Genomic DNA, 20,606 nt, shown 5'->3' on the forward strand with positions numbered 1-20,606 from the left:
CCAGTCTGTTGTTTCTTAACAAAACTTTAGATGTTAAAATTTAGCATTGTTGTTTTCATACAAAAAGTATAATCAAAATATAATCATTTTTTCCTATTAATACCTTATATTCTTATTACAGGCCATTCGAGTTACTCATGAAACCAGTGCCCATGAAGGTCAGACTGAGGTATCTCACATTTTTCAAAACTTTTATTGCCACGTGTGAATTTAATCACAGTATCATTGTATGACACGTAGTTCTGGAAAATTGCTTGGACTTTTTTTTTCCTTTGAGGGCATTTGCTTATGTAAAAGTAGTCACGAAGTAGCCCAAGAATATGTGTTGACCAACCATGAACATGAACTTCAGTTAAGTCGCTCAGTCATGTCTGACTCTTTGCGACCCCATGAACTGTAGCACGCCAGGCCTCCCTGTCCATCACCAATTCCCAGAATCCACCCAAACCCATGTCCGTTGTGTCGGTGATGCCATCCAACAATCTCATCCTCTGTTGTCCCCCTCTCTTCCTGCCTTCAATCTTTCCCAGCATCAGGGTCTTTTCAAATGAGTCAGCTCTCTGGATCAGGTGGCCAAAGTATTGGAGTTTCAGCTTCAACATCAGTCCCTCCAATGAACACCCAGGACTGATCTCCTTTAGGATGGACAGGTTGGATCTCCTTGCAGTCCAAGGGACTCTCAACAGTCTTCTCCAACACCACAGTTCAAAGCATCAATTCTGCGGCACTCAGCCGTCTTTATAGTCCAACTCTCACATCCGTACATGAGTACTGAAAAAACCATAGCTTTGATAAGATGGACCTTTGTCAGCAAAGTAATGTCTCTGTTTTTTAATATGCTGTCTAGGTTGGTCATAGCTTTTCTTCCAAGGAGCAAGCATCTTTTAATTTCATGGCTTCAGTCACCATCTGCAGTGATTTTGGAGCCCAAAGAAATAAAGTCTGTCACTGTTGCCATTGTTTCCCCATCTGTTTGCCATGAAGTGATGGAACTAGATGCCATGATCTTAGGTTTCTGAATGTTGAGTTTTAAGCCAACTTTTTCACTCTTTTCTTTCACTTTCATCAAGAGGCTCTTTAGTTCTTCTTCACTTTCTGCCATAAGGATGGTGTCATCTGCATATCTGAGGTTATTGACATTTCTCCCAGCAATCTTGATTCCAGCCTGTGCTTCATCCAGCCCGGCATTTCTCATAATGTACTCTGCATCATCATGGCTCAGTTTCTGGCATCAGGCTCAGTTTCTAGCAAAAAACTGCAATATTCTCTTTACTTGGGAAGTCTGTTCTGGGCAGTGTAATGAACTTTACCATCTCTACTCTGTTAGCTAGTCATTTATTGAGCTAGGTCACCTTTCTGCTGCTTCTCTTGCCCCTTTTTTCACAAGGGTCTCTTTTTCCTGAGGGTTTCCCTCATTCTCCCCTTCCAGACCTCATTCTCCCACTCTTGGGGGAGGTTTATCCAAAGGTTTTTCAGTCAAAATGAATAAAATTTACTTAAAATCATGTAGTGTATTTATAAAACATTTAAGTGTTAACACCAGAGAATTATAGACTTTCTTCTTTCTTACCCCATGTGTGACTTGGAACCATGCTTTTTCATTTACAAAGATAACATTGCCTCTATACTTTTAAAAATACTTTAAAATTACTGATTTAAGAGTATTGAACATACATATTCCCATGATCTTCAAAAAAAATTTTTTTGAAGGAGAAAACAGTTTGATACTATGATATGACTTCAGTTTTTTATAGCTCTGTTAACTGTGAATGTTTATAATAACATAAATAAACATAAACCTAGGAATTTATGTCCCTATAATTATATAATACCTTCTTGGTTGCTCTCAGGTTCTGCTTTCAAAGGTGTGAACCGTTGCTTTTTATTTTTTTAATTTTATTTATTTTTGGCTGTGCCGCGTCTTCATGGCTGTGCGGGCTTTTCTCTAGTTGCAGCAAGTGGGGGAACTGAGCCACCAGGAGGCCCCTGACCCATTGTCTTTGTGACTGAGTTTGTGCACACACCCAAAGGGCATGTCCAGGTGATTTCAGCACCAGGTTGGAAATGAATGGAACGCTCTGCTTTTTGTATTGCTTTATATGATCTCATGCTGCAGCCCACGGTGTTGCAAAGACTCAGACATGACTGGATGACTGGAGAACAACAAGGATAGTATGTTGAGCATGTTCTTAATCTTCACTGTGCTTTGCCTTTTTGTTTGTAAATTTGTAGTGTTAAAATTAGCAATGTGATGAAGATCAGCATGAGATTATCATAAAATATGAAAACCATTATTTGTAATAAAGCAATTAAATACTTTAATACATGTTTACTTTAAAAGTTGTCTTTATAGTACCCTTTCTTGCCTTCTTTTTGGCTTTTATCCAAATTACAACTTCTAACACCTCCTTCTAGATGATGTTCACATCTTTTTCTCCAAACTGAAACTTCTTGCCTTCTATGGGCTTTTTAATATGACTCTTACTATTTGCATTTTAGCTATTTTCATATTCTTTTTCATTTATTTAAGATGTGTATTTTCTCATATTTCAGTGGCTCTAAAATTATGGTGTATCTTACCATTGATGTCATAATTTACTTGGTGATATTACCTTCTTTAGTGGTACATAAATTAATACATCTTCAAGCCAGGGGTGCCTTATATGCTCTGAAATGTGGTGTCATATCTTTTGACTCTGGCCCTTAGACCTAGAATTGCTGTTGGATTCCTTTGAGTATGCTTCAGAGTACCCAACACCATTCCTGGTGCATAGGCACAACACATATTTATTAATTCTCCAGAATTAACTCAAAACTATCCTTGGTGGTGTAAGAACTACCAAAAAAGGCTAAATCTTGGTCTTCTGTAGTCCCTAAGAAAACCGAACATACTGTTAGCCACTATTCCTCAACAGGGCACTGTTAACATTTTGTGAAGAGTTCAGTTCTTTATTGTAGGGGTTCTTTTGTGCATTCCAAGGTGGAATATAGATTATTATATTCTAGTCATTATATGTCAGTGATTCCCAGTCACTGAGAGAACAAAACCCCATACCACACATTTCTGAATTTTAGTATCAGCCAGCTTAAAACGCCTGCACCGGGACAGCTTTTATGATCTTTTATTTCTGGTTCATCTACCATCTGTGGATGTAAGAGTCTTTGACATCTCATTATCTCCATTGCTCTCTATATTCCAGTACACTGTTTTATTTGTCAGTTCCTACAAAGCACCTCTGTCTTTCCCATTTGTATTTGTTTGATTGGACTGCTGTAACAAAATACCATAGACTTGGATGACTTAGCAAGCTTATTTTCTTTCTTTTTTTAAAATTAGTTAATTATTGTGTTTTAAATTTTTGGTTGCACTGGATCTTCGTTGCTGCCCGAGGGCTTTCTCTGGTTGCAGCTAGCTGTGGCTTCTCTTGCTGTGAAGCACAGGCTCTAGGCACACGGGCTTCAGTCGTTGCAGCTCTCGGGCTTAGTTGCTCTGCGGCTTAGTGGCTCTGTAATCTTGTCCCCTGCGTTGGCAGGTGTATTCTTATCCACTGTACCACCAGGGAAGTCCCGGAAATTTATTTGCTCACTGTTCGGTAGGCTGGAACTCGATGTCAGGATGCCGTCAAGGTTGGTTTCTGGTGGGGCCTCTCTTCCTGCCTTGCGGATGGTACGTTTTCACTGCGTCCTTAAGTGGCTTTTCTTTTTTGTGCACTTGGAGAGAGAAGTCTCTAATGTCTTTTCCTCTTTTCATAAGGATACCAGCTCTATAGGCTTAGGGTGTCATCCTTATGACCTCATTTAACCTTAATCACTCCTTAAAAGCCCTGTCTCCAGGCAAAATCACGGTGGGGATTAGGGCTTCAGCATATGAATTTCGGGAGAATACCATTCAGTCCCTAACACTATTTTTGTGCTTTGTAAGGGCCCAGTCTTTGTATGGATATACCTTCCTGTTTGCATAGTTGACACTCTCTCATCTTTTAGGTCTCACCTTAAAAGTCATTTTTCAGAGAGGCTTTCTTTCATTACTGTTAGTAGGGCCATCTTAGTGAATTTTCTGTCATAAAATCCTTTTGATTTTCTTATTGGGATTTTAAAGTCTACAATACTTTTTTGTTTGTTTGTTTATTCCATATATTTACTAGAATATGAGTCCCATGAGAATATGGATCATCTTTGTCATATTTACCTTGAATCTCCAGGATAATGCTTGGTGTATAGAGGCATTTATGAAAAATTGCACAGTATTAAGTAAGGAGCACAGGACTAGATAGCTTAGGCAAGATACTTTCCTCAACGTAAAATGAAAATAATAGCATCTACCTTATGGAATTGCTGTGCAGATTCATAAACTAATCATATAAAGTTCTTAGAATAGTATCTGGTATTTAATGGGCCTTCAATAAATACTAGGTAGTAATTTTATTTTACTAGGCTTTCAGAAAAACAAATATGGATGGCAAAGGATGAAGCCGAACAGTAGAGTGAAGCCAGATCAAGGGGTGGCTTGAATTTTATAAACAACGGGGAGTCACCAAAAGTGGTGTGTTTCGTGTTCAGCATATTGAGTTTAAAGTGATTTAACAGGTCACCTATGTAGAAGCTGAATGTGGAATCTAAAGCTCCAGGGAGATACCTGGTGTCTTGTATTGGGTTGGCCAAAAAATTCATTCAGGTTTTTCTGTAACAGCTTATGGAAGAACCTGAACAAACTTTTTGACCAACGCAATATCTTGTCTGGAAGTGTTTAGAACCGTGAGAATTCTACCAAGGGAGAATAGTGTGAGCCATAATAAACCCCTAGGGCACCTGAATGTTAAAGGAGTGGGTAGAAGAAGAGCTGGTAATAGCAGTGTAATAACAATCGACATCACTGATCACTGATACTCTCTTTCAGAACATTTTCATGGGAATGGAGTAGCTAGGAACCTTATCGCATGCGGAGATTTATAGAGTAATCGAGACATCAGTGAAGACGAGCCACCTAAACACAGTGGTCCTTTTAGAAACTAGCCCGTAGCATGCAGCCACAGAGTAGTTGCTCACTTGTGTGTTTTCCCACCCCATCATGATTGTCCAGCAGACTTTGGCTAAGCCAGAAATTCGGACAGTAGCCCCACCTCATATACGCTTCATTAGCTTATACTGAAAGTTACTGCTTTCATGTTTCACTTGAGATTGGGAAAATAAAAGAACAACAACAGTGGGATATGAGGAGATTAAAGTGTTTTTTAAATTGTGAAGAAATATCAGCGGTGCTATAATGGAAACAACTTGCAAGTCAAATGTAAAGGAAAGAAAATAAAAATCCAAAAGAGTATTTTATTTGTCTTCAAACTCCAGTGTTATTTCATAGGTAAAGCAATTTCTAATGTTTGTGGTTTGTCCGTATTAATTTAGGAGCCAGCCCAGGTATGAGTAGACATCTCCTGATAATTTATTGTTTGTTTAACTTTTCACACACACACAAAAAAACAAAACAAATTTATTGTATTACCCTGGAACCTCCATACAAATATATAGTAATATTGAAAAATAATAGAAACTGGCACAGTTGATTTATCTATGTATTTAAATAAACTGACCAATATGGAAAATGTAGCAAAATGCTTTTAATATTTGTGTTTATTTCCTTCACATCTTTTCTTAGGTATTTTATTTTAAACAGTTGGGGTCAAACACTTTTGTGGGATTTGTTTCTTAATATTTTATCATGAGTATTTTCTTATTTCATCAAAACCCTCTTTATAAATAATTCCTCATGGCAGTGTACTCTCATGTGAATGAATCATAATTTACTTTCTGGTTTCCTTAACTTTTGATATTTAGATGATTTTCAATTTTTTAAGCTAAAAATATAACTTCACTGAATATCTTTGTTTGTTGTTGTATTCATTCTAGGTCCTCTGTTTAAGGTTATTTCTTGTAAGTAGAATTACCTTGAATCAAAGGGATGAATGTTTTTAAAGTTCTTGTTACATAATATGAAATTACTGTCTTTCTTTCATTTGATTGACCAAGTGATTTGTTTGAGCACCTACTATGCCACGTATGGTACTAGAAACTATATATACAGAGATAAGTAAGATGCAGTTTGTGTCTTCAAGGATCTCTTATTTCAGTGGAGATAGTCTCAAAATTAGCTGTTGCCCATGTTGAATTCTGTTAAGTTTTGGCTTGTTTAATAGAGGGAAATAATATGGTTGATTGCTAAGATCATCTGAAGATCTATTGTTTTAAAAGTTTCTGAAATGAATTTCAACCATGAAATTAAATTGTAAATGTAATTTATTTTGGTTAGTGTTGTCTTAGAAGGTTATTTTGACTCTTGGGTAAGCAGTGGGTAAATCCTGATTTCAGGTGTTTGTACACACAATTTAAGATACATTGTGTGTGTATGTGTTTGTAGTTGGCTTTTCTGGCCCAGTCAGTGTGGACTGTGCAATGCAGGGAGAGACTGTGTCAAGTTTTATCTTCATTAGATGTTTAAGAATTCTTTGCCTGACTTTTCATTATTTTGATTATGTTAGAGTTACAAAGAGTCAAAATATTTACATTTATTTTCCTTTTTTTAGGGATTTATTTTCTTTCCTTTGCTTTGAAAAAAACTGAAAGTATTAGGAAAAAATTGAGTTCTTATATAATGTACAATTTAAATACCTGGTTGTCTTGGGAGAATCAGATAGGAACAGTAAATGAAATTCTGATGAAAAGTATCCTGCATTTTAAGGTGGATAGTTTTTTCAAGAAATCTGAAATTGCATCTTTCTGATCTCTTTCCCCCATTTATTTCCCATATCCTATTTTCTTTATTCCATTCAAACATGAACAACTTTATGTCATTCTTAAAATTGAGAAATGCTCTGGAACTTGTAATTTCATACTATTTTGCCTTTTTCTCTGTTTCTGTTATCATTTTTTCGGTACATCATTCCTGAATAGAAGCCAGTTTAGATTATGTATGGAGTTGAGTGGGAGAGCTAAATTTGAAGGTGGAAGTACAAATTAAAATTAGTCATCGTCGGGGGAAATATTGAAATGGTTCTTTTTTCTGGTCTTTTGTTTTCACGCAGTGATATTGTGCCTCCATACATGTAATCAGTTCTTCTTTATCTAATATCATTTGAAAATAGACGATGGTTAAGTAAATTAAATTTGTTATGGAAAGGGTCAGAATGTAGTTACTACTCTGTCCTGTTTACACTTTTTTCCCCTTTCTTTTAGGTTATCAAGTATTTTGTTCAAATGAGTTAAAGTAGTCTGTTTTTCTTTTTTATGCTTTCTACATCATCATCATTTTTTCTCCAATATCAAGGCTTTGGAAATGGAGATATATTACTCTTATTACTTTAAAGTAAGTTCTTACATGGAGTAGGAAATGGCAAGCCACGCCAGTATTCTTGCCTAGAAATTTCCATAGACAGAGGAGCTTGGTGAGCTACGGTCCATGGGGTTGCAAAGAATCAGACACGATTAATTGAGCACAAGTTCTTGTATTGAACTTATATTGAACTTCGTCACTTTATTCTTCCAGACCTGACTAGAAGTAACTCTTCTATTTGAAAACATCTTCAACAATAAAAATAGAGTTGAAGTTGTATTTGAGGATGGGTTTGTATTTCTGTTTGTTTGATTTTAAACCTCAGCTTTCCAAAACAAACGGTTATTTTGAGATTTATTTGTTTTTGTTTGTAGTCAGTGAGAGTCTTATTTGGAGCTACTCTCAAATTGTAAAAAAAAAAAAAAAAAAAAGAATTTCTGGGACTTGTCTGGTCAGCTTAACTAAGCTTGAGTTTAATGTAATATATATATAGGTCATTATATTGATAGGGATTTCTGACATGGAGAATTGTAAATGGAAGTGAGAAAAAAAGTTGTTGAACCAGTAAGAGAAACAAATCTCTAAAGAATGTCCAGAAATCTGTGGGTATTTTGATTTATTAGGTGAGCAAAATGAAGACATTTGCCCTTTTCCATGGAACAAGTAGTCATATTTTGTATATTTTGGTATCTAGCCCATGTTTCACTTTGACTTCTTTGCCAACTGAACATGGATACTTTGTAGGAAATTTGCATTTTCTGCATGAATCTGGTTAATCCTATTTTAAATTTGTACCTCAAATTTAGTGTGATTTAATATATTACACTGAAATTTATTCAAGTCTACAGGAATCCCTTTGGAATTAATTTATAATTTTGATTCTAAACTTTTAAAGTTTTATATATGTGTATATACCCTTATACACATATGGCCACCTTTATAATTTTACTTATTTTCATGGCATTTGGCAGCCCTAGAGAAGTTCCTAATTTTTTTTCCTTTCCATGTGCCATTTTTTAGACTCAGTGGTGTCTTGAAAGTTTGAAAGGACATGTCCTATTCTGGAAGTAACTTAAATTTAATTTCACGATTAAGTTCATATTTTATCAACAAGTCAATTAAAAGAGTGATTTAGTAGGTAGGTATTCAGCCAAAAGATTCTCACCATGAGATACCTAGGGTTGCTGGAAACACTGGGAATCACTTTGGGATGTTACAGTATCAGTCATGACTATTCTTGTGTCATTTATGGGTGAATGCAATTAAAATTGCTGACATACATATAATTTTCCAAGTATTCTTGTCAATCTCATTGCTTTTAAAAGTATATGTCTCCTTATAACCATGGTTGCCATTTATAAAATACATCTTAAGTGGTGGGCATTATACTCAGCACTGTGTGTATCCTATTCTAATCTTCTCAGTTCTGAAAGTTAGATACTACCCCATTTTACAGACTGGAAGACTAAAAAATTATTAACTTACCAAAGTCACGCAGCTTGTAAGTACTACCCATGCTCTTAAGGCAACAAAATGTATTGGTGAATCAAAATTGCTCAAAGAAACAAAAACAAAGTGAAGTTTTAAAAATTTTTAGTTTGTTTGTCCTAAAAGCAAGGTTAGATACAGCAAATAATTTAATACCACTATGTAATGAATTATAAATGACTTTTGGGCATTGTGCCGAATACTTTGTTCTTTGTTGCCCTTATAGCTAAGTTAGCTCTTAGTCAGTAGTAGATTCTTCCCTATGTTAAACCTAAAAACTTACCCATAAAACACAACCAGTCTTTTGGTAATTATGTTATGTATATTTTGGAAAATAGTCATTAAAGTGTCTACCAACCAACGATCCCTTTATATTTAGGAAATTACATGGTTATAATGATATTTTTCTTAATAACGGGTTGCCCTTTTAAATGGGAAAACATTTTGGGTGTAAGCCAAAAATCTACTTACTTTATTTTAACATTTTAGAATAATTTAGATTTAAGCACTTAAGATAAACTATCAGTTGATTTCTTAATAGAGAATTAATATTAGTCCAACCTTCTGCCCCCTTTGTTAAAAGGTCCATATCATTTCTTTTTAGCATTTATTGCATTTCTAAATCTTTAGTTATTATTAAGTACTTTAAAGAGTAATCTCTTAATTTTTCATACTCACAGAGACATGTATACTAATTGAAGGAAAAGTAATTTGACTTTTTAAATCACACACTCAAAATAAAGTCTTTTTATTAAAGGCTTGAAATATTTTTTAAGTCTCCATGGCATTTCTAATTTTGTGGTTATTAAACAGTTTATAGAGTAATTGACTCATTTTTTTCATATACAAAATGACATATGCATTAACTGTGAAAGGAAAGTAATCTGACCTTTTAAGACCCAGATTTTTTTTTTTCTGAACTAATTATAAGTCTGAACTCCTTACTGCAAAATTCAGACTTAAATTGAAGAAAGTAGGGCAAACCACTAGACCATTCAGGTATGACCTAAATCAAATTCCTTGCTATTACACAGTGGGAGTGACAAAGAGATTTAAGGGATTAGAGCTGATAGATAGAGTGCATGAAGAACTATGGACAGAGGTTCGTAACATTGTACAGGAGGCAGTTATCAAGACCATCTCCAAGGAAAAGAAATGCAAAAAGGCATAATGGTTGTCTGAGGAGGGCTTACAAATAGTTGAGAAAAGAAGAGAAGCTAAAGGCAAAGGAGAAAAGGAAAGATATACCCATCTGAATGCAGATTTCCAGAGAATAGCACAGAGAGATAAGAAAGCCTTCCTCAGTGATCAATGCAAGGAAATAGAGGGAAACAATAGAATGGAAAAGACTAGAAGTCTCTTCAAGAAAATTAGAGATACCAGGGAACATTTCATGCACAAATGGGCACAATAAAGGACAGAAATGGTGTAGACCAAAGAAGCAGAAGATGTTAAGAGGTGGCAAGAATACACAGAACAACTATACAAAAACCTTCAGGACCCAGATAACCACAACGGTGTGATCACTCACCTAGAGCGAGACATCCTGGAATGTGAACTCAAGTGGGCCTTAGGAAACATCACTGTGAACAAAGCTAATGGAGGTGATGGAGTTCCAGTTGAGCTATTTCAAATCCTAAAAGATGATGCTGTGAAAGTGCTGCACTCAATATGCCAGCAAATTTGGAAAACTCAGCAGTGGCTACAGGACTGGAAAAGGATTGGATTTCGTTCCAACCCCAAAGAAAGGCAATGCCAAAGAATGTTCAGACTACTGCACAATTGCACTCATCTCATATGCTAGCAAAGTAATGCTCAAAAATTCTCCAAGCCAGGCTTCAACAATATGTGACCTGTGAACTTCCAGATGTTCAATCTGGATTTAGAAAAGGCAGAGGAACCAGAGATCAAATTGCCAACATCCACTGGATCATAGAAAGAGCAAGAAAGTTCCAGAAAAACCTCTACTTCTGCTTTATTGACTACCCCAAAGACTTTGACTGTGTGGACCACAACAAACTATGGAAAATTCTTCAAAAGATGGAAATACCAGACCACCTGATCTGCCTCCTGAGAAATCTGTATGTAGGTCAGGAAACAACAGTTACAACTGGACATGGAACAACAGACTGGTGCCAAATTGGGAAAGGAGTACGTCAAGGCTGTATATTGTCACCCTGCTAATTTAACTTCTATGCAAAGTACATTGTGCGAAATGTTGGGCTGGATGAAGCACAAGCTGGAATCAAGATTGCCGGGAGAAATATCAGTAACCTCAGATACAACAATAGCACCACCCTAATAGCAGAAAGCAAAGAGGAACTAAAGAGCCTCTTGATGAAAGTGAAAGAGGAGAGTGAAAAAGTTGGCATAAAACTCAACATTCAGAAACCTAAGATCATGGCATCCGGTCCCATCACTTCATGGGAAATAGATGGGGAAACAGTGGAAACAGTGTCAGACTTTATTTTCTTGGGTTCCAAAATCACTGCAGTTGGTGATTGCAGCCATGAAATTAAAAGATGCTTGCTCCTTGGAAGAAAAGCTGTGACCAACCCAGACAGCATATTAAAAAGCAGAGACATTACTTTGCCAACAAAGGTCCATCTTGTCAAAGCTATGGTTTTTTCCAGTAGTCATGTATGGATGTTAAGAGTTGGACTATAAAGAAAGCTGAGTGCCGAGGAATTGATGCTTTTGAACTGTGGTGTTGAAGAAGATTCTTGAGAGTCCCTTGGACTGCAAGGAGATCCAACCAGTCCATCCTAAAGGAAATCAGTCCTGAATATTCATTGGAAGGACTGATGCTGAAGCTGAAACTCCAATACTTTGGCCACCTGATGTGAAGAGCTGACTCATTTGAAAAGACCCTGATGGTGGGAAAGATTGAAGGCAGGAGAAGAAGGGGGCAACAGAGGATGAGATGGTTGGATGGCATCACTGGCTCGATGGACATGAGTTTGAGCAGGCTCTGGCAGTTGGTGATGGACAGAGAAGCCTTGCATGCTGCAGTCCATGGGGTCCCAAAGAGTAGGACATGACTGAGCCACTGAACTGAACCATAAGTTTGAAAATAGAAAGATTTGAGCCATTGATTGGGAATACAGATAGAGATAGTAATAGGTTTGCCTCTACGAATAAGGTAGTTGGCAGTTGACAGGTGGGTGGATTTGTATGTGATGAAAACACTGAAATATGAGTCAAGAGTCATGGGTTCTGCCTCTGCCTTTGGTCTCTACTTACATGCTTTGGGCAAGTCAGCTGAGCCCTTGTGCCTCTGAAAAGTGCTAACACGGTCATGATGCTTATGGACTGTATCCAACCTGATTTATGTTTATTGATATTTGCTTTGATCACCTATGTTTTCTTAATCTGAAAAGTCTGAACATATGTAAGGAGTAAAAATATAGCCTATGCCAAATGTGAATAGTTCTAGTAGAATATGTTCTTTCTCTAGAAAAATATGAATAGTCAAGGGCACTTAAAATTCACCTTAAAATGTCAGTTTATGAAACTAGCTCAATATTTTACTGTAATACATTATATACAATTCAGTTCCTCGAAAGAATGAGATTATTCGATAATTAGTTTGGTCACTTAAATAGTATTTCTGTTGCTTTAAAATGTTTTGAGTTAATATTTTTTATTATTTTTATGATCCATTTCAGGGCATATTTAGACTCTACATACTAATATATTGGTAATTCAGTACTCAGTTGGAAAAGAGACCAGGGAATGCCTTTTATTATATTTGTTGGCTAATATAATCACAGGAGAGCTTGAATTTTCCAAATGCTGCAACCAACATGAAATTCTAGGGAAATACTTGATGAGAAGTCAGTTTAATAATGGGACTAATAAATTAAATGAGGAGAGGTTTCCATATATGTGATTTTTTTTTTCTCTTTATGAACATTGGATTATGTCCCCTTAGCTCTAGATTGTTTTGTTTTCATCCTTAAATACTCAGTTGGGGTTTCAGGGTGGCACCTTTCCCAGAGCCAGGACTAAGTCTGTCTTGGTTAAGATCATATCTCTGTTCCCATCATAATACTGGATCCAGTAGGGTTCAAAAATGCTTAGGGAATGGATAAATGAAATAATAAATTATATTAATACTAAAAAAAAAATAGCTAACTGTAATTTTTTTAAAACTCAGAGGATTTAAGTCATAATCAGAATGGTTAAATTAAAATCTTGAAAGTCTATACCTAATTCATTTGTGCAGAAATGGTTTGTTAAGCATTTAATTCCTAGGGTTTCTGAAAAGGCTATTCTGGGATTTTCCAAACTGTAATGAAGAGATAGGTTTATATTGCATGGGCAGTGGTATGTCACTGTACTGTTGCAAACAGTGAAGTCACTGTACTGTTGCAAACCCCCACAGTAAGCAGAGGGGGCATGGGTTCAGTGTTAATGTTCTGGCAGATATTGATATTATTAATAATCTAATGAAGTACATAATTTTTAACAATTTCAGATTCCTCTACCAGAGCTGAAAAACTGAGGAAGTGAGTTCTTTATTCAGATGCTCCAAAAGTGAGCTCTTGATTAAAATCTTCTGAAAGACTCAAGAATAAATTGTCAGTGTCTGATCTTTTCCAATTAGTATGGAAAGGAAATTGGATATTTATTCTGAAGATTCTACTCACAGTTTAAATTTTCATATTTGAAAGCAAAGCTGACTTAGCTGTCAATGCAATTGCTTAAGTAACTAATCAGATCAGATCAGATCAGTCGCTCAGTTGTGTCCGACTTTGCGACCCCATGAACCGCAGCACGCAAGGCCTCCCTGTCCATCACCAACTCCCGGAGTTCACCCAGACTCAAGTCCATCGAGTCAGTGATGCCATCCAGCCATCTCATCCTCTGTCGTCCCCTTTTCTCCTCCTGCCCCCAATCCCTCCCAGCATCAGAGTCTTTTCCAATGAGTCAACTCTTCGCATGAGGTGGCCAAAGTACTGGAGTTTCAGCTTTAGCATCATTCCTTCCAAAGAAATCCCAGGGCTGATCTCCTTCAGAACGGACTGGTTGGATCTCCTTGCAGTACAAGGGACTCTCAAGAGTCTTCTCCAACACCACAGTTCAAAAGTATCAATTCTTCGGTGCTCAGCCTTCTTCACAGTCCAACTCTCACATCCATACATGACCACTGGAAAAACCATAGCCTTGACTAGATGAACCTTTGTTGGCAAAGTAATGTCTCTGCTTTTGAATATGCTATCTAGGTTGGTCATAACTTTCCTTCCAAGGAGTAAGGGTCTTTTAATTTCATGGCTGCAGTCACCATCTGTAGTGATTTTGGAGCCCAGAAAAATAAAGTCTGACACTGTTTCCAATGTTTCCCCATCTATTTCCCATGAAGTGATGGGACCAGATGCCATGATCTTTGTTTTCTGAATGTTGAGCTTTAAGCCAACTTTTTCACTCTCCACTTTCACTTTCATCAAGAGGCTTTTGAGTTCCTTTTCACTTTCTGCCATAAGGGCGGTGTCATCTGCATATCTAAGGTTATTGATATTTCTCTCGGAAATCTTGATTCCAGCTTGTGTTTCTTCCAGTCCCGTGTTTCTCATGATGTACTCTGCATATAAGTTAAATAAACAGGGTGACAATATACAGCCTTGACGAACTCCTTTTCCTATTTGGAACCAGTCTGTTGTTCTATGTCCAGTTCTAACTGTTGCTTCCTGACCTGCATACAAATTTCTCAAGAGGCAGATCATACTACAATGTAAAAGTTGGTGAATATGTCTTTGATCTTTGTAATTCTAAGAGAGAGCCTATGAAGTTTAAGATGCCATAATAGCATTCTTCATATCAAAGTCTTTTCATCTCTTAAAATAATATTACTTGAAGTCCTTTCTGAATTATAAACTTTTCATTGGAATTGAAAATATTTATGATGTACACTATTATGTCTGTTTTATGAGTTAAATTATCTTTATAAATTGTACAGTTGGAGAAAATTTGTATATATTGTATTCCTATAGCTTTAAGCAATAGAAATAAGCAGATGTAAAAATTTAAAATTATTGGTTCTCATGCTTAACATCTGAACATAGTCATTTACTGACAAAAACAATACTTAGTATGCTAGCAATATGATAGTAGATAAAAGATTTTCCTAAGTGCATCACAAAGCAGTTATAAGTAAGAGAGTCATAATATAGTAATGTATTTGATACTGTAGAATACTTGCCAAGTAGAAATACATGCATACACTCATGAGCTTTCGTGCATGAAACTTATTCAGGAGGTTGTGCTTTTGAACATATCCTATCTTTCATTCCTTTTTCTTGTATATGGAAAACATGATGAACAAAAAGGGCTAAAATTACCCATAGATAATCTGATCGTGTTCGGGAAAAAATAGTATCTTCATCTTTATTGTTTTTTAACAGTTTTTCTTTTTTTTTTTTTTTTAAAAAAAAAGCATTGTTTAACACTGGCTCTTAGCTGCGACATGTGGGATCTAGTTCCTTGACCAGGGATTGAATCTGAGCCCCCTGCATTAGGAGCACGGAGTCTTACCCAGACTGGACCACCAAGGACGTTCCCCTTAACAGTTTTTTGGGTTTTTGTTTTTTAAAGATAATTTTCTTTCTTTGTTTATTTTTGGCTGTCCTGGGTCTTCGTTGCAGCATGGACTTTTCTCTATTTGCAGCGAGCAGGGGCTACTCTTCAGTTGCAGTGTGCGGGCTTCTCATTCCAGTGGCTTCTCTGGTTGTGGATCCAGGCTCTGGGGCACACAGGCTTCAGTAGTTGCAGCTCCCAGGCTCTAGAGCGCAGGCTCAGTAGTTGTGGTATACAAGTTTAGTTGCTCCATGGCTTGGGGGATATTCCTGGGTCAGGGATCGAATCCATATCCCTTGCTTTGGCAGGCAGATTATTTACCATTGAGCCACCAGGGAAGCACATATCTTCATCTTTAAATAGAAATGATTGTAAGTTCTACCTTAGTGGGATCATTGTAAGAATCTGTATAGAACATTTGGTATGCAATGGTAAGCACTCAGTGTTAGCTGTTAATATTGTTGACTAATGAACATCTGAACTAGTGTGACTATTTACTACTGTGTGTGCTTTATCACTCAATCGTGTCCAACTCTCTGCAGCCTCATGGACTGTAGCCTGCGAAGCTCCTCTGTCCACGGGATTTTCCAGGCAATAATACTGGACTGGGTTGCCATTTCCTACTCCAGGGATCTTCCTGACCCAGGGATCAAACCTGTGTCTGTTGTGTCTGCTGCATTGGCACATGGATTCTTTATGATTAGTGCCACCTGGGAAGCAGTTTATTTTAATATGTTAAAGGCTCAGGTAGAAAAGGTAGACAATATGTACCAACAGATAGGGAATATCAACAGAGTTGGACACTATAAGAAAGAATCAAGTGGAAATCTAGAAATTAAAAGCACAATACCAGAGACAAAGAATGCCTTTAATGGGTTTGCCAATAGACTCAACAAAGCAGAAGAAAATATGTGAAGTAAATGTGAAAATAAATTGTGAAATTTCTGCTTTATTGACTATGCCAAAGCGTTTGACTGTGTGGATCACGACAAACTGTGGAAAATTCTGAAAGAGATGGGAATACCAGACCACCTGACCTGCCTCTTAAGAAATCTATATGCAGGTCAGGAAGCAACAGTTAGAAGTGGACATGGAAAAACAGACTGGTATCAAATAGGGAAAGGAGTACGGCAAGGCTGTATGTTGTCACCCTGCTTATTTAACTTATATGCGGAGTACATCATGAGAAACGCTGGGCTGGAAGAAGCACAAGTTGGAATCAAGATTGCTGGGAGAAATATTAAGAAGCTCAGATATACAGATGACACCACTTTTACGGGAGAAAGCGAAGAAGAATTAAAGAACCTTTTGACTAAAGTGAAAGAAGAGAGTAAAAAAGGTGGCTTAAAGCTCAACATTCAGAAAACTAAGATCGTGGCATCCCGTCCCATCACTTTATGGCAAATAGATGGGGAAACAGTGGAAACAGTGAGAAGACTTTATTTTTTGGGCTCCAAAATCACTGCAGATGGTGACTGCAGCCATGAAATTAAAAGACTCTTATTCCTTGGAAGGAAAGTTATAACCAACCTAGACAGCATATTAAAAAGCAGAGATACTACTTTGCTAACAAAGGTCTGTTTAGTCAAGGCTATGGTTTTTCCAATAATCATGTATGGATTTCAGAGTTGCTATAAAGAAAGCTGAGTGCCGAAGAATTGATGCTTTTGAACTGTGGTGTTGGAGAAGACTCTTGAGAGTCCCTTGGACTGCAAGGAGATCCAACCAGTCCATTCTAAAGATCAGTCCTGGGTGTTCATTGGAAGGACTGATGTTGAAGCTGAAGCTCCAATAGTTTGGCCACCTGATGCAAAGAGCTGACTCATTTGAAAAAACCGTGATGCTGGGAAAGATTGAAGGCAGAAAGAGAAGGGGATGACAGAGGATGAGATGATTGGATGGCATCACCGACTCAATGGACATGAGTTTGGGTAAACTCCAGGATTTGGTGAGGGACAGGGAAGCCTGGTGTGCTGCAGTCCATGGGGTCACAAAGAGTTGTATACAACTGAATGACTGAACTGAACTGAACCCAAAGTGAATCATGAAAATAAAAAATCATGGGGAAAAAAAAAAACCTCCCAGATTATCCAAAAGCCGTGGGTCAGTTTCAGATGATCTAATATGTGTAAGTAGAATCAGAAGCAAAAGAGAACGGTGGGTGTGAGGAGTGGGCATATAACAGACGAAAAATATGTTAATAGTCAACTATTTTACAAAAATTAATTAAACACATCAAACCACAACTTCAAGATTTTCAAGAGAGCAGTAGATAGGATAAATACCTCTACCCACCAAAACACACACATACACATATACACCAAGATACATAATATTCACATACACACACATCCTGAGATGCATAATATTCAAACTGCTTGAAACCACAGATAAGTAGAAAATGTTCATTGTGGCCAGAGAAAAAAGATATATTAGATACAAAGTAGCAAAGTTAAGAATTACAGCAGGCTTGTCTTCAGAAATTATGCAAGCCAATGAAATTATTTTTAAAGTTCTAAAAGAAGTATTTGAAACAAAAATATTTTTCAAAAATAAAGGAGAAAGTCTTTTATACAAACAAAAACTGAGAGAATTCATTACAAGCTTACCTGCACTACATATTGGAGGCACACATGAGAGCATCAGCAATGGAACAAGTGAAGGTAAATATAAAATATATTGTGTTTTTTAAGTTGTTCTAAAAGATGACTAAAAGTGCACATGGTCTGGATCAGAAAATCTTGGCAAATTTTTTTTTAATTTAAATTATACAAAGAACGTTTTCTAACTACAGTGGAGTTAAATTAGAGATTAATAGCAATAAAAAGTATCAGAAATTTCCAAATATTTAGAAATTAAGCAGCACATTTCCAAGTAGCTCATAGATCAAAGAGGAAGTCACCAAGAAAAATAGAAAACATATTAAAAACATTACTTTAATTGAATATTAGTTGATTTATGATGCTGTGTCGGAGAAGGCAATGGCACCCCACTCCAGTACTCTTGCCTGGAAAATCCATGGACAGAGGAGCCTGGTAGGCTGCAGTCCATGGGGTCGCTAAGAGTCGGACACGACTGAGCGACTTCACTTTCACTTTTCTCTTTCATGCATTGGAGAAGGCAATGGCAACCCACTCCAGTATTCTTGCCTGGAGAATCCCAGGGACGGTGGAGCCTGGTAGGCTGCCGTCTATGGGGTCACACAGAGTCGGACACGACTGAAGAGACTTAGCACGATGCTGTGTTAATTTGTGTACATCAAAGTGGTTCAGTTAAACATATATATTTTTTCAAACTATTTTCCATTATGGTTTATTACAGAATACTGAATAGAGTTCCCTGGGCTCTACAGTAGGATCTTGCTGTTTCTTTTTTATATGTACTATCTGTATTTATATGTAGTATTTTACAGTTTGTGTCTGCCAGTTCCAAACTCCTGATTTATCCTGATTTATCCCTCCCCTCTTTGGTAACCATAAATTTATTTTCTAGAAAATATTTTGAGTGAAAACAATTTAAATATATTAATTTACAAGTTATGGCTAAAGCAAATTTATAACATTAAGTTATATAAGTGCTTATAGTAGGAAAGAAAAGGCAGGGGTTAGAGAAAAAAAAAAGAAGAAAAAAAGCAAGTTAAACAACTTAAGCAACTTAAACCTAAAGCATGCAGAAGGAAGAAATAATTGAAAGTGAAAATCAGTGAAATTCATTATTCTAGAGGTCCTATAGCCAATGCAGTAAGGCAAGAAAAGGAAATAAAGGGCGTATGGATTGGAAAGGAAGAAATAGATGTCTGTATTCACAGAGAGCATGAATTTTTATGTAAAAAATGGGGGAAGGGTTTGTGTGTAAACGTCATAAAAGATCAAGGCTATTGGAGCTACCTCTTTAAAGGATACTAACAAGACATGAGAAATTCAGTACCTGCTCCCAGATTAGATCCTGAAGAAAAATGCTGCAAAGGATATGAATGGATCAACTGACAAAATTAAAATATGGATGAAAGGTTAGACTAAAGTCTAATGTGACACCGAACTTACATCCATCCTAACATAGCTCATATCTATATGAAATTTTGCAGATGATAACTGCTGTTACATAAAAGTATTTGAGGGTAAAAGACCATGATATATGTCACTTACCCTCAAATGGTGCAGGAAAGAAAGGTCTTTGTAGAGAGACAGGAAGAGAGAGTGTAGGTACAGATGGTAAAGGAAATTAGGATAAAATGTCATAGGTAGATCTAGGTGTTTCCTGTATACTCTTTTTATTTCTATGAAACTGAAAGTGTTAGTTGCTCAGTTGTGTCCAAATCTTTGCGACCCCATGGACCGTAGCCTGCCAGGCTAATCTGTCCATGGGATTCTCCAGGCAGGAATACTGGAGTGGGTTCCTGTGCCTTCCTCCAGGGGATCTTCCCGACCCAGGGCTTGAACCTGGGTCTCCCACACTGCAGACAGATTCTTTTCTGTCTGAGTGACCACAGTAAGCACTCAATAAATACTAGTAATGCAGCCCATTGTGTGTGCAGCCTGTCTGGGCCTTCTGTGTTGCCCTCAGACTATGTTTGTGAGAGCAGACACTGTATTATATATACTTTGTTCCCATGAAGAGCCAAGTAAAGCATTCATTTGTGTATTTCTAACTGATTGATTATTATGAGCAGCTAAAGTGTTCACAAACAAGTTTAAAACCCTCATCACAATGATAGCTTTAAGTTGTTGTATTGTTTACAGAGATCAAAAGTGCTAAGTAGGATCATAGAATTTTCAGGGTTGAAAGAATCTTAGAAATCATTCAGGGAAAATCCCTTCATTTTCCTTAAGAGAATAAGTCTTGGTTAGTGAAACCCATTATCACTAGTGAAGTCGCTTGACTCTTTGCAACCCTATGGGCTGTAGCCTACCAGGCTCCTCTGTCCATGGGATTTTCCAGGCAAGAGTACTGGAGTGGGTTGCCTTTTCCTTCTCCAGGGGATCTTCCCTACCCAGGGATCGAACCCAGGTCTCCCACATTGCAGGCAGACGCTTTACCCTCTGAGCCACCAGGGAATTCATACCACTATTATTTTTTACTTCTCACTATGGTTGTTAGTGACTATAACTTTATCATACTGCTTTAAACTTAGTTTCATGTACTGGTATCATTTATTGGAGGTGACAGTTGTCAAATTGTCATTTGGATTACCATGAATAGGTTACTTACTATTCAGCGTGTA

The 20,606-nt window shown here is 37.0% G+C and overlaps 1 protein-coding gene across 1 annotated transcript in view; it reads left to right on the forward strand.

Moving 5' to 3' along the window:
- UCHL3 (ubiquitin C-terminal hydrolase L3) overlaps positions 1-20,606 on the forward strand; it is a 37,935-nt gene that overhangs the window by 4,890 nt on the left and 12,439 nt on the right. The window contains exon 4 of the mRNA XM_005891174.2: positions 122-169. Within this exon, the coding sequence (XP_005891236.2) occupies positions 122-169 (48 nt within the window). The remainder of the gene's footprint in view (positions 1-121; positions 170-20,606) is intronic.

Source organism: Bos mutus, chromosome 12 (genome assembly GCF_027580195.1).
Source record: "Bos mutus isolate GX-2022 chromosome 12, NWIPB_WYAK_1.1, whole genome shotgun sequence".
NCBI classification, from domain to species: Eukaryota; Metazoa; Chordata; class Mammalia; order Artiodactyla; family Bovidae; genus Bos; species Bos mutus.